Source organism: Oreochromis aureus, linkage group 1, assembly GCF_013358895.1.
Source record: "Oreochromis aureus strain Israel breed Guangdong linkage group 1, ZZ_aureus, whole genome shotgun sequence".
Lineage (NCBI taxonomy): Eukaryota > Metazoa > Chordata > Actinopteri > Cichliformes > Cichlidae > Oreochromis > Oreochromis aureus.
Window position 1 is genome coordinate 31587404 of NC_052942.1, and position 15814 is coordinate 31603217.

General features: G+C 39.1%; 1 protein-coding gene and 1 pseudogene across 1 annotated transcript; both read left to right on the forward strand.

Moving 5' to 3' along the window:
* The first annotated feature begins 3835 nt into the window (after positions 1 to 3835).
* Positions 3836 to 6790, forward strand: LOC116325503 (annotated as a pseudogene).
* Positions 6791 to 9249: 2459 nt separating this feature from the next.
* On the forward strand, positions 9250 to 14946 carry LOC116325505 (trans-1,2-dihydrobenzene-1,2-diol dehydrogenase-like). Its single transcript, XM_031746415.2, has 7 exons — positions 9250 to 9799; positions 9936 to 10047; positions 10133 to 10296; positions 11736 to 11988; positions 12568 to 12692; positions 12869 to 13019; positions 13406 to 14946. The coding sequence occupies exons 1-7, from the start codon at positions 9710 to 9712 to the stop codon at positions 13513 to 13515; spliced, it is 1005 nt and encodes a 334-aa protein (XP_031602275.2). The 5' UTR covers positions 9250 to 9709; the 3' UTR covers positions 13516 to 14946.
* The last annotated feature ends 868 nt before the right edge of the window (positions 14947 to 15814 follow it).

Below are 15814 nucleotides of genomic sequence, written 5' to 3' on the forward strand. Positions count from 1 at the left end.
GTCAGGCCAGCATGGTGTCTAGTCAGTGGTAGCAGTGCCTTTGCCTAGCCTTTAGTGGTTTGTGCATGCCTTCATTGATAAACTAATTATAGGCAGCATAATATTCTCCATGACTTCTCCACACCCTTTTGACCTTTCACATTTGCCCAGGGTGAACCTGCTGTCAGGCACAGGGCACCACTGTTGGAACTGCCAATTCTAGTATTTTATGGTAAGCGCCATTCAGGCTTCAGGCTGCTGGGCAGTAAGCAAAGGTCCCACTTGGGGATCTCGGGTCCTCAGGGCACCCTAATTAAGTCTTTTTCTCATTGTTTGATGAGAGAGATTCATATCAGTGGCCTACTGGAGGGCCTATGTAGGGCCCTGGCAGTGCTCAACCTGTTCCTCTTGCACAAATAAGCAAATACAAGTCCTGCTGATGGTTTAATGACCTTCTACAGTCCTGTCCAGCTGTCCTAGAGTAACTGCCTGTCTCATGAAATATCCTCCATGCTGGTACAACTGTGCTGGGAGACGCAGCAAAGCACAAGAGTTGGCCGAACTGCGCAACCTCTCATCATGCTACCATAGTGACACTGACCCTAGCCAAATGCAAAACTAGTGCAACTTTGGGGTTTGAGGCTTAATTGATTTAATGCTAAATTCTGTGTTCCTGTAATTTTTTGGAGCAGTCTATAATAGTGACTAATGTAAAATTATCAGTCATATAATAACCTGCCTGCTGAGTATATTCATTATCATTTTATATGGAGATAAGGCACCTCACCATTGAAAATGTGAATTTGAATGGAATAAAAACATGAAAACCCAAAGAAAGATGATTGAAATTGAAAACTTGAGATAATAGCTCTTTGCGCGGGTGAATTTAGTCTTCATCCTCCCCTCCTCACCAACACTAACATCCAAATCATGTGCTGGTAAGTCAGCTCTGGTCCAGTCGGCGTTTGCTCCATAGTTCAGCCTCCCTGTGTGTGTGTGCTGCAGACAAAGATAGGACTCTCAAAGGGCCAGCACAATGCTGGGTGGCTCAAAGGCTCCCATTTTTGCTTGCTCGTCTCACTCCCCCTCTATCACACTTGTTCTAATAAAAAAAAAAAAAAAAAGCCTAGCCCACACATCAGAACATGCAGTAGCATTGACAAAATGACTTATTACCCCTCGCTGCACACCTCCCTCTCCCTTCCTAGATTCATCAAACTCCTAACCTCCCCTCAAAATGGCTGGCACTCATCTAGCCTGTCACTCGTCCTCTGCAGTGACCTTGAGAGAGAGATGAAGCAGTGATGGGGCTCCCATAACTGCTGCAGTACAATCCCCCGACTCTCCCCTACAAAAAAAAAAAAAAAAAAACATCACCAAGATGGCTCTCACTTTCCCAGCTGGAGGAAGGAGGGGGTAAAAAGCCCTCTGCATATCTACTTCAATCAAAACAGGATTAGGGTGACTTTCTGTGCTCCTTTCCCCCCTTTACTTAAAGTTGGTGATGAAATATCAAGCTGTTTAATGGTAATCGGGTTTGCAGAATCCCACTGTAGCATTTACTCTTTTCACAAGTTACCTTAAATTAAAATTAATTAAGTGTTAAACAAAAGAAAAAAACAAATAAGATTTATTCAGCTTATCTTACAAATTTTGAATATTTCACTTGCAAGCCTAAATAATTCAATCATTCAAGAAATACTCAATTAATACTTCTGTGCTGTTAGTGTTGCAGCGAGGTTGGGTGGTGGAGGGGTCGTTCCTGACAGCAACACAGATGAAATGATATGACAAAGTGTGAAACAAAGCTGTCTGCTGTGATCAAATACCTTCACAGGGAAATTTCTCCACCCACTCTAAGGAAACTTGTGACTGGTCACATGACCCATCAACTGTCATTCTTTCATGTCTCAGTGGAATAACGACGCAGACAAGAGATGATGCATGAATTCTTAATCAAATAAAGAGAGTGAGAAGTGATACGAGTGGAAGGCAATCGTCATGCCCGTGCTGAATTAATGAGTTTCCTGGTTTCCTCCTGCATGCCAGGTTTCTCAATAACTTGACAAATCAGCTGTCTTTACCGTCTTTCCAGTCCAGCCACAGCAGGTTAAGAAATACAATTTCAGTTTATGTGGCTGAAGAGTATATGAGGGCCACTTTTTAGCTTTTGCTTCATTAAAAGCAAAAGTATGATTCACTATGACCTTGAGCTCACAACAGTAAGCTCTGAGTTTTTACTTTCTACTTGAAGAGGTGGCATTTATGCATCCTGGGGGTGATACTGGGTAGGGTCCGAGTGCCATACAGTTGGGCGACCCTGTCCAAATCCCATCCAGAGCACCATTCTCTGACCACCTGAGCCTCTGCGTTATGCGCCCTTCTGCTGGCAGCTGAGTCAGACAGCATGGAACCAATTCATTGCTTCACACCAATTCAAAATCTACTTGCACTTTCCCATTCTGGTTACACTTCCTCTATCACACTTCTACTTTTCTTTTCTTATTACCTGTGGTGATGTCACAGAATCACCCCGTTAAAGAAATCCGGATGTGTGTTTTACCCCAAAAATGTAAAAGTGACTCAAGGAGGAGTTGGGCATTCCCATGGCAACCAGGTCTTTTGGTATAGGCAAGGATATCAGGCCAAGCCCAATGCCATTTGCATACAAATTGCCCAGCTGATACCTTGTTGTTATGACAACGGCACACAGCTCCCAGAATTCATTTGGAAGTGAAATACAAAAAGAAAGCAGCCAGTGAGAAGAGTCATTGATAAAATTCCCTTTTCTTTTAAAATGAGGATGTTGCAGACACCATGGTGATTGGACTACCACTGAATTCCAATCAGCATGCAGTACCTCCAGGAAAATAAATCATATATTTATGACAGGAATTAATGGAAAAGATGGACTTTTAAGTTGAATTTGAAACGGTTGTCAGCTATCCCGATATGATGTTCTCAGTAACCTTCATTGACTCCTGGCAGATACTTTTGAAAGTACATCGGCCATTTGCATGAGTCACCTGATTTTGCAAACCTGTACATAATTCCTTAGATAAGCTTTGCCAAATCCTAGAGCTTGATGAAGAAAGTAATCTCTGCTGACAACATAGTGTCCTCTACTGGCAGCATGTTGCAGGAAGTTTACACAACCACCTGTCTGGTTAAATAGATAATATTTAGCTCAAGGGCAAGTGTGCTGATGCTTTTCCATAGTCATCCTGGCTCAGCTTACTGGTCAGTTAAATTACCTTGCGTTGGGCTCCATGAGCATTCTGTGAAGCCAGCATATCTATTTATTCCAGCAACCCCCACGAGACTCTGGTTTAATCATCGGCTTCTCTGTGGCTGTCAAGCCATTTCAGGCTAATCAGTTTCTCTCCCAGTGGAAAACAAAGCACCTCCTGGTTCCCATACTTGACCTGAAGTACTGTGGAAGACTGCTGATCTATGGGCAAGGTGATCCCTCACCCTGGCCTATACACATTAAACTCTGCACTACTTCATGTTAATGATGGGCCCCGGTGATCCCCATGTTACAGATTGTTGGACACAACCGGTTCAAACAACTTCAACCTGGATTGAAAGACCTGTATCAGCAACAATGTAGCAAAACAGCAAGGTGTGTGTGTGTGTGTGTGTGTGTGTGTGTGTGTGTGTGTGTGTGTGTGTGTTACAGTCACTACCTCTCCAGCATATAAATGCAGGAGCCTTCTATCTGCTATCACAAAGGCACAATTTAGTAGGATCCTTCCTCTGAACGTGCAACCTTTCCAAGGTTACATCTCGCCAGCAGCTGAGATCTTTACTGAAGCAACACACTACTCATTTGTCACTCACCATATAATTCAACATGGCAACTCGATGGGGACTCTGTGGAGCTGGAAAGATCAGCCATGACTTCAGTGTGGCCATGAAGACTCTGCCTCCTGGAGATCATCAGGTACGCAATATAAACAAGCTCAGTGCAGCTGTACTGTCACACAGGATAGGTCCTTTCAACTAAAGAGATCTGTAATGTGTGTGTGTGCATTTTTTCTTGTTATGCACAAATTGCAGTCATTGCATCGAAGAGTATTGACTGTGCCAAAGATTTTGCCCGGAAGCATGGTATTCCTAAGGCTTACGGCAGCTATGAGGAGCTGGCCAATGACCCAGAAATTGGTAAGTTGGGAATAATCTGACTGCACAAATAGAGATAAGGGTGTGAGGGTTTTATTGTTTGGAAAAAAACTTGTGTTCCCACAGACATTGTATATCTGGGAGTGCTGCATACAGAACACTGGAGAGTTGGCATGCTGTTCCTCAACGCTGGGAAAAATGTGCTGTGTGAAAAACCCTTTGCTATGAACTCCAGAGAGGTGAAAGACCTCGTTGCCACAGCCAAGAAAAACAATGTCTTCCTGATGGAGGTAAGGTTGAAGGGATGCAGTAGTCTCTGTACAGCTTTGCTCTGGTGTCACTTGCTAACAGTAGTGGTAATTGAAGGTGCTGTTTTGAAGCTACCACAACAAAAGAAAATAAATATTTGTTTCAGGATGAAAATAAAGGTAATGATTTTAAATGTTATGTAGCAAAAATGTAACATTTCAGGACACAGTTGGACTAGTGTCAGTATATACTGATGTACGAATGGTTAAAAATTAAATAAAGCAGCTTATTTTAGCACAACAAAAACACTATAAATAACACACTAAATAAAAACACACTAAATAAATATTACTACTTAATCTCTGCTTAGTGATTAGTTAAATAGTACTGCCATGACGATACAAATTTGATGCTCACAAGACTCATATAAGAAGCAAAACTGGGAAAAATGATGGTTCATGGTACTTCATGGTGAGACTTCAGTTTCAAATGTTTACTTCTGTAGCGAGACCGGATCATCTGCCCTTTTCTCTCATAGGCCATCCGGTCCCGCTGTTTCCCTGTGTATGCTGAGGTGCGCAGGCTGCTGGCAGTTGAGGCGGTTGGGGATGTGAAGCTGGTAAAAGCCTACTTTGGCTCCCCTCGGCTCAAGGTGCCTCGGTCAGAGCAGAAGGAGCTGGGTGGAGGAGCTCTGCTGGATATCGGAGTGTACTGCCTGCAGTTTGTGTTGATGGTGTTCAATGGTGAAAGGCCAGAGTCCATCCAAGCCACAGGGGTGCTGCTTGACTCAGGTATGATTCAGCACACAGATTATGTGTGCTGAGATAGGATGTGGATTAGTATCATTTACCACACAGCATGCATCAGCAATCACAAACGCACACTTGAGCCTTGCCATAAAAAATCAAATAGAGGAAGAGAAGAATTCCTTGTGTGATACAGTGGAATCACTTTTAAATGAATTGTCTAAAATGTAAACACCCCAGGACAGAATTTCACACAGAAAATCCAAGACTTATCATTAAAATGTCACACTAATCCAAATCCCCCCAGAGAATACAGTAATACGGTAAAACTGGCAGGAGAATATGTAACTGCATGTCTCCCCAAAAGCTATCTTTCAGTGTGAGACCATCATATAATAATATAAAAAGCTTTTTTTTTTTTAGTTTAATGTAAGCAATTTTTTGAATATATGAATTTGTTTTTACTCATTTCCCCCCCCCCCCAAAAAAATAATTAAAAATAAATAAATAATTTAAAAATACATAAATAAAAGAACCTGGGAAAAAAAATCTGAACACTTGCTGAACCCAATTAAAATATATAAAAACCACACTGTAAATAAGCTGCAGTGGTCCAAAACCAACATTTTAATGCTAATTTATTTGATGCTCCGAATAATTTCATGTTTTTGAATGTTTAACAGGAGTGGATGAATCAGTGGCTGTGACGATGAAATTCTCCAGGAAGAGGATGGCCTTGTGTGCCTTTTCAATTGCAGCCACCCTTCCAAATGATGCTGTCATTGCGGGCACTAAGGGTTCCATTAAAGTATGCTATGCTAGTCCTGTACAGGATCATTTGATTAAGAAATTACAGGGACATGCAAAGACTGTACTGACTGATGACTAATTTCACATTTAATTAAACCAATATATTCAGACATAGATCTCACTGTATTTGATGAATTTGCAAATTGAGGGACTGAAACAAATGTTTGCTTCCTTGTCACTGTGCAGGTTCTTGGCCCCATGCACTGCCCCACCAAACTGGTGGTGAATGACAAGGAAACAGAGTACCCTCTGCCTGAGCCGTGTCTCCCTCTGAATTTTACCAGCAGCACCGGGCTGCGCTATGAGCAGAAGTGAGGCAGTGCCTGCTTAAAGGTAGGTCATGATAAAAGGAAATTTGTGTATTTCTCTCTGAAGAGAAAGTCTAAACCACTGCTTCAAAGGAAAGCTGAGTTTGTAAGAAGGACACTGCAATTTAGAGAATCACTTGCATTCTCAGGGCTACTAATGAAAATGTAGAAGTATACACCAGTTGTACTCATCAGATTAGGACTGAATGTAATGAGTGCTTGGAATGTCCTTTAGCTCACAGACTATTACAGTACTGTCACTTTTACTTCTAATAATAATTTACATAATCTTTATATTCCTACCTTGTCATAAATTGCAGTTCATTCTTAATATGTACATAATTTACACTTATTAAAATATAACATCTGTCCCTAAGCCAGAATTTGGATAAAACTTGTCTTCATTTGCAGGACTTAAGGAGAGCCCACGGATGCCTCTGGCAGATTCTGTCTTGCTGACGGAGATCATGGATGAAATCAGGAAACAAGTGGGAGTTGTCTTCAGCCAAGACAGCCAGTGACGCCACTGTCAAGCAGAGCTGTTTCACCTGACCAAATCCTACTAAGATGTAACAGAAGGATTTGCTTGAGGCAGCTGGAATGAGCAGATCAATCAGAGCACCATGTGACAAAGCATGGCAGCTGTGATGGAATCAGTAAATTTTTGGAATATGTAAATGTTGGTTGCATTATTAGGCAGTTTGCTCTCCGTATAGTCTTTTTAGCTTCAATATAGACCCATGATAGCTCAAAACATAGTTATCCTACCCCAGATCTACTATGTAAATACCGTGAAATACACTACATGAGAAACATTGCCAAATTTTGTATTACACAGATTAAGCAGAGAGATTGAAAATATGATTTAAACCAGATGAATTGCAACGTAAACAGATAGAGCAACTGCCTTGTGTGTCACCATCCTGTAATGAAGTCCTACTCCTTTAAAGATAAACCCAGCTGTCACTGTGAGGTGTGTGATTGATGAATCCAATAAAGGGCTGATTGTGAAAGCCATGTTTCATTTCAAATATCATCCGCTGGAGAGAAGAAGAGACTTCGAGTGGCACATTTGAATCAAAGTGTTCTGTCATGTCTGACCCTTGCAGCAGTGTACAAATAGATTCAAAAATAGGTTGCACTGTCTGATTTTCAAGGTTAGGACTTAGAAAGGTTTTTATGAGTCAGCGAAGGGTATGGCTCATTTAATACTTGGTCTCAACCTTATAGGCTCACATGACTGATAAAAACTGAAGAATGTTTCACTGATATAAAATTTACCCCTTAAATTCAAAATGATAGATTTTGATTATTTGATTAATGGATGATATAATTATACATATATCTCTCTATACATCCTATGCTGTGTGTCTTAGTTAAAATAGGCTAAATAAATGTGACATGCAGCTTTAAACAAGGTAACAAATATCAGCTCTAACATGGCCCCTTGTCTTTTGAGAAACAAGTGAGCTGAAGTGATTTATGTCGTATAAACAAATAAATGATACTTTCCATTTCAAAATCAACAGTAGCTCAAGATATACCTAGAGTAGTTATTATGCCATGAACCAAAGTTTAGACAACAACAAAATATACAACTAATTTACAACTGATGTGATTGTAGTAGAATAAAGTTATATCAAACTAAACACATAACAGACTAATTAAAAATATTGCAAGTATTATCATAGGTATTTTACCAATCCAAAGGAAAATTAAAATGCCAGTGCAGCTTGATTAAGACGAATTTTTAACATTAGTCAGCACAAAACATAAAGCAAGGAAATAAAAGTCAGTGTAGTGTTATTACACATCGATTGAAGGCAAAGAGCTCCCCTTAGTGGGGTTAGACGAAATAAGAAATTGGAATAAAAAAGCACATTGGTTTAAATGCTCTCCTTTCATGGCTAATATTAGAATTTGGTTTTTAATACCACACCGTCTGCATGGTGTTATTTTTATTCCACAAATGCAATAAATTTTAAGAAGACACATTAATAGCTCCAATGCTGGCAGCACTTTCTGGAAAATGTCTGGATGGCTGCTAAAAATTTAACAGAAGCAATCCGTTGTATCGTTCAACTGCAACAATATTGCTTCAAAATTTACATAGCTGTTGCATTTTAGCTTTTGCCTTTATTTCAATTGTATTTTAAATGCATTCATGTGGTGATTTTGCATTTTTGTAATCCTAAAACATTTACACTGTTTCTGTGTTTGTGAATGTTTTTAATATGTATTTATTTATTCCATGTCCATATGCATGCTGTGTCGCCACACTGAGGCCGAGTACAGTAGCTGCTGAGCTGAACATAATCTCTCAATCAGCGGTGTCCAATATGGCAAACAGGTGGGGAAACTCAGTCATGACCTTACGGTGGCCCTGAAAACTTCCATCTGCTGAAAGACAGATATGTCTTTAATCAAACCACTGTTCACAAATCTACCCAGGCATTCAAACATAAAAGTTTCCCTCATCATTAAGCGGTTAGACGTGCTGTTGAAATCAGTTTCTTACATCATTTTATTGACACAGTGTTGTATATCTGGAATAACACAAGAAATACGCAGAGCATAATAAGAAAGTTACGAAACTCCCATCATCTACGCATGCGTAATAGGTCACGTTATAGTCACTGTATGATATATATATATATATATATATATATATATATATATATATATATATATATATATAGGCATATAGGCATGCCTATATATACGCCTATATATACCATAGGCTATTTAAAAACTGAACAATAATAATAATAATTTCATTTATTACATATGAGATTGAATTAGAATAATATTAGAATTTCATGGACGTGATTTAGATGTCACGTACAAGAAACAGTAAGTATAATGTTACCATGGATACAGTGCGACACACTACTCTGTGCACTGTTTATATATTTTTTAAAAAGCTTAATGCGCTAAAATAATTAATATCAGTTTCCTGTGCTGATATGCTGATATATATCATGGGATTACATTAATAGTGACGAAATCTTAAAAATGAGCCGATTCTTGGGCAAGTTCTCTTGCGTAACCAATGCTGTCTTAGTACACATCTATCGTCAGTTATAAGATTTTAAGAAAAAATATCAATACGCCCAATAATATCAAGCAAAAATAAACTGTTAATAAATATTGCGAGAATCTTTATTCCCTACGTGAAGAAAAACTATACTTTGTATTTGCCCGAGAGTTTTAAAAAGACAGGTCTGATGAAATCTATGTTTGATTTTTCCACGTTATTCACACGCCCTTTCTTGCACCACCGCTAGAAGTCGCTTAATATCAAAAAGTAGGTATTTTTCCTAAAAATGGACTTGTGCAAACAAGCTAAGAGGCAGTTATTTTTACAGGGCAGTGTAGTTTAGTAGGTGTCTTCTCCCGATCTTGCAGGATTTCCGAGAGGTCATAGCGCAGGCTTTTTTTTTTTTTTTTCCTGAAGCAACACTATAGCCTACTCATTTGTCACTTGTCAACATGGCAACTCGATGGGGACTCTGTGGAGCTGGAAAGATCAGCCATGATTTTTGTGTGGCCATTAAGACTCTGCCTCCGGGAGATCATCGGGTACTCAATTTAAGGAAGTTCAGTACAACATTGTCACACAGAGTGTCCCCTATGCACTGAACAGGTGTGCAGTGTGTGCGTTTGTTTGATTTTGTTTTGTTGTTCTTTTTCTTTCCTTTTCTAATGTTATGCATAGATTGCTGTCATTGCATCGAGGAGTATTGACCGTGCCAAAGATTTTGCCCAGAAACATGGTATTCCTAAGGCCTATGGCAGCTATGAGGAGCTGACCAATGACCCAGAAATTGGTAAGTTGGGAATAATCTGACTGCACAAATAGAGATAAGGGTGTGAGGGTTTTATTGTTTGGATGAAAAACTCGTGTTCCCACAGACATTGTATATCTGGGAGTGCTGCATACAGAACACTGGAGAGTTGGCATGCTGTTCCTCAAGGCTGGGAAAAACGTGCTGTGTGAAAAACCCTTTGCTATGAACTCCAGAGAGGTGAAAGACCTCGTTGCCACAGCCAAGAAAAACAATGTCTTCCTGATGGAGGTAAGGTTGAAGGGATGAAGTGCTGTCATTTATAGCTTTGCCCTGGGGACACTTGCTAACAGTAGTGGTAACGTAAGGGTCAGTTTTTACAGTGCCACAGAATAACGAAAGAATTGTCCATTTCAGGATGAAACCCAAGGCAATGATCTTAAATCTTATAAATCTCTTTTTTTAATATAATTTACTAAGAAAATGGAAAAAGGTGCAACAATTTATTAAAATTTCCAAATATGCAGAGCAACACGTTATACAGTTTAAGGCAGAAACACAGTTCGTACAATCTAATGACCAATAATTAGTATGACCTAGGGAGGTCACCATTACAGAAATGTACTCATAGCAGTGAAATTGCATGATTATTGATGCAGCACAATTCAGTACTAAAACAAAATGTTCATCCCACATACTTTAACATCATTTAACTTCATTACTGTAAAGTTTATTTAAAACACTAACATGGAGGCAGATTATTTATTCAAAATGTTATATTTTGTAAACATGTTACATTAAATTAGCGTAAGCATTTAATGTGAGGTACTGCAAACATTTCAGCCTAGTGAGGGGGGGACAGTCTTGTCAGGACCTGCTACCAACAAACCTTGAATTAAACACTGGAAGTACTTCATCTATAAATAACAACTTTTGGGTATGTTTAAATACAACAAGCCATAAAATCTTCGTATTAATATTCCCTCCCCATACTGGACATGGCAGATGGCTCATAGGGGGTAAAATGATTTGTGGGGGGGGTTTCTCTAGTATTGTAGGGTCTTTACCTTACAATTGAAAGCACTTTGAGTCAAGTGTTGTTGTGATAAATAAAATTGAATTGAATTGAAAGTGGAATTATTCCCATGCATGCAGCTGTTGTAAAAACAGCAATAAGCAAATATAAGTCACTAAACTAATGCCTTTTCAAAACACAGCAAAAGTTAATAAACAGTTTGGAAAATGTTATTGTTTTTATTATTATTTGAGAGTTATCAGCCTCACAGGCAAGTAGTTAACATTATCTGTACTCAGATGGAATGGAATTCAGTGCGCTATTGCAACCTGTGGCCACAGCCAGACACATCTGCACCTGGGTTGATGATGACATTTTAATTCCCATTTCATGCACAATACACCTGCAGCTTTCAATGTTTTTCTGTTCTTGCTTCTTCCTAATTAACTGTTAGCTACATAAAATGCAACTGTGTATTTGTTTTTGGTTTACACCAGTAAGAAACCCAATGGTCAAATTATATACATGGATCGTAAGAAATTGCCATTCCTATTATTTTACATTATTGACAGGAAAAAATATTGTTCACAGTACACATTTGCCGCAACAGTCATATAACTGAGGAGTTTTATAATAAATGCCCGCTCAGGTGAAACTTCAGTTTCAACTGTTTAGTTCTGTAGCGAGACCGGATCATCTGCCCTTTTCCTCATAGGCCATCTGGTCCCGCTGTTTCCCTGTGTATGCTGAGGTGCGCAGGCTGCTGGCAGAGGAGGCGGTTGGGAATGTGAAGCTGGTAAAAGCCTACTTTGGCTCCCCTCGGCTCAAAGTGCCTCGGTCAGAGCAGAAGGAGCTGGGTGGAGGAGCTCTGCTGGATATCGGAGTGTACTGCCTGCAGTTTGTGTTGATGGTGTTCAATGGTGAAAGGCCAGAGTCCATCCAAGCCACAGGGGTGCTGCTTGACTCAGGTATGATTCAGATCATGTGGGAGAAATAGGATGTATGTTAGTATCATTTACCACACAGCATGCTTCAGCGATCACAAACGCACACTTGAGCCTTGCCATAAAAAATCAAATAGAGAAAAGAAGCACACTTTGTGTGATACAGAGGAATCACTTTTAAATGAATTGCCTAAAATGTAAACACCCCAGGACAGAATTTCACACAGAAAATCCAAGACTTATCATTAAAATGTCACACTAATCCAAATCCCCCCAGAGAATACAGTAATACAGTAAAACTGGCAGGAGAATATGTAACTGCATGTCTCACAAAAAGATATCTCAGTGCAAAACCATCATATAATATATGTATTAAGCATTTTCTTTTCTTCATGGAAGGCATTTGGCAATTTATTGAATATAAAAAAATAGTTTCTTTCATTGTGTATATTTTCATCTTCTTAAAAAAACTAATAAATAAACCTAATTCCAAACTCAGTTGAAATATATAATAAAAACTGCATCTGCAGTGGTCCAAAACAACATTTTAATGCTAATTTATTTGATGTTCCGAATAATTTCATGTTTTTGAATGTTTAACAGGAGTGGATGAATCAGTGGTTGTGACAATGAAATTCTCCAGGAAGAGGATGGCCTTGTGTGCCTTTTCAATTGCAGCCAGACTTCCAAATGATGCTGTCATTGCGGGCACTAAGGGTTCCATTAAAGTATGCTATACATTTGAGTTCATTAAGAAATTACAGGGACATGCAAAGACTGTGCTGACTGATGACTAATTTCACATTTAATTAAACCAATATATTCAGACATAGATCTCACTGTATTTGATGAATTTGCAAATTGAGGGACTGAAACAAATGTTTGCTTCCTTGTCACTGTGCAGGTTCTTGGCCCCATGCACTGCCCCACCAAACTGGTGGTGAATGACAAGGAAACAGAGTACCCTCTGCCTGAGCCGTGTCTCCCTCTGAATTTTACCAACAGCACCGGGCTGCGCTATGAGGCAGCAGAAGTGAGGCAGTGCCTGCTTAAAGGTAGGTCATGATAAAAGGAAATTTGTGTATTTCTCTCTGAAGAGAAAGTCTAAACCACTGCTTCAAAGGAAAGCTGAATTTGTAAGAAGGACACTGCAGTTCAGAGAATCACTTGCATTCTCAGGGCTACTAATGAAAATGTAGAAGTATACACCAATTGTACTCATCAGATTAGGACTGAATGTAATGAGTGCTTGGAATGTCCTTTAGCTCACAGACTATTACAGTACTGTCACTTTTACTTCTAATAATAATTTACATAATCTTTATATTCCTACCTTGTCATAAATTGCAGTTCATTCTTAATATGTACATAATTTACACTTATTAAAATATAACATCTGTTTCTAAGCCAGAATTTGGATAAAACTTGTCTTCATTTGCAGGACTTAAGGAGAGCCCACGGATGCCTCTGGCAGATTCTGTCTTGCTGACGGAGATCATGGATGAAATCAGGAAACAAGTGGGAGTTGTCTTCAGCCAAGACAGCCAGTGACGCCACTGTCAAGCAGAGCTGTTTCACCTGACCAAATCCTACTAAGATGTAACAGAAGAAGCTGTGGGATTTACTACAAAGGAAGTTCAACATAGCCAGGGTTATTTTGCAATGGGTGGCTTGACAAAACCTAAAATCTAAAACCCAGAGAAAATGCATATCACAACAGTGTTTCACAGCTTTCTCTGCTGAGCTCAGCTTTCTGCTTCACATTCACATGAAAAGGACAGGTTTAGCAACACATGACTTTTTTCCATATAAAATTATCCCTATAACTGCCTCCTTCTCTATCTTTTGCCGGGTACTAGGGAGTTCTTGGGCGCCTTTAACCCTGGGACCCTGATCTCAGCTCGTACCAAGGTGGCCGGCCTCTAGCGGGGTTGGCTGCCTGTCACTCCTGGTCCTTTGAGACTCCCAGCCCTTGGGCGTGGGTGCCCCATTTAGGGCCTCCCTCGTCCTCCTGGGATTGGCATGCAGATATCGGTGAGATGTGTGGCCTTAGGGCTTCAGTGCTCTTGGGGGCTGCAGATGGCCCTGTTCTCCTGGATTTATCACTCCCTGGCTCTGGCTCCTGGGGGGTGTTATGACAGCTTCCTACCCCATTTTTAAGTACATTTTGTGACAAAGACACACTCAAACTTGACACTCTCTCTCTTTATCTTTCTCACACTCACACACTCCACAAGAAGATTGTTAATTTATGTACCTGTGCATTTTTGAATGTTTGTGTTCCAGGTGTTGTATATTTGTTTTTCTTACAGGTGCGGCAGTTGGCAATACGTTGTGCATTTGTACTCTATCGTTATTATTACATGTTTGGCAAAACAGTGCCTACAGATCATAATTCTGATTGCAAAAGCTGCCAGGCAGGACAGGATTTTTTTTTTTTTTTAAATGAGCATGATTCTTTCATTAGTGTCACTTCATGGGCTCAGAAACATTTCTAAATCACTTTATGTAAACACAGTTTGCTGCTCTATAAGCTCTATCAGGTAAAGAAGCCATATGATCCCAAAATAGAAGAAGAAATACTGACATTTTCCTTTGGCTGAAGTTCATTAAAATGGACTGAAGCAAAGTGCAAAACTGCTCTATGGTCAGATTAATAGAATTTCAAAATTATTATTACAAAACATGGACATCATATCCTCCAGACTAGAGAAGAGAGGTAACATCCAGCTTGTTATCATATGGTTTGTCTTCTGTGTTCTATTGTGAATAAAATTTGACAACTTCCTTTCTGTAAATAGAATCAAACAAGATGAAATATCTTTAAAGTATCTATCTATCTATCTATCTATCTATCTATCTATCTATCTATCTATCTATCTATCTATCTATCTATCTATCTATCTATCTATCTATCTATCTATCGCTGTAACCTTATTGCAAGGTTTTTTAGGGGATTTTTGTTGTAAGATATGACTTAAAAGTTGCTCATTAAAAAGATCTTTCTACAATAGAGAATCTATATTGCATTTAAAATGTGTTATAAATAAAATAATCAGAGAAAAAATGTTTCTTCCAGATGATTTTAAACTGAATTTACAAACATAAATTAATACATTATACATAGCTGACCGGTTGGGCAGGGCCAAGAAAGTTCTGACTTTTAGGTTCAACCTAATAAATTGTTACCCCATTAATCTTGCTTCATAGTCCACCCCTCTGCGTGAGGCAATTGAAACGAGCAGACATGACAAAGTATGGGAACAGTGACTATGATTAACCACCAAATTAAAGAGTCATCAAATTTTTGGAACATGTACATTTTGGTTGCATTATTAGGGAGTTTGATCTCTATAGTCTTTTTAGCTTTGTGATAGAGCCATGACAGAGCAAATTATAATTATCATACCCCAGAGCTACCATGTAAATACAGCAAACTGCTTGAAAAATATTGACCATGTTTTTATTACACAGAAGAAAAAGATTTAAATCAAACAAATCGCAGTGTAAACAGATAGAGCTACTGCCTTTTGTGTCACCACCCTGTGATGGAGTCCTAGTCATTTAATGAAAAAGAACAACAGCTGTCACTGTGAGGTGTGTGATTGATTAACTCAATAAAGGACTAATTGTGAAAGCTATGTTCATTTGAAATATCATCCACTGGAGAGAAGAAGCGACTTCAAGTGGCACATGTTCAAGTGTTCTGTCGTGTCTGACTATTGCATTGGTATACAGACAAATTCAAAAATAGGTTGCACTGTCTGATTTTCAAGGTTAGAACTTAGGAAGGCTTTTGTCAGTCAGGGAAGGGTATGGCTTATTTAATATTTTTACTTTTAATCTCAAC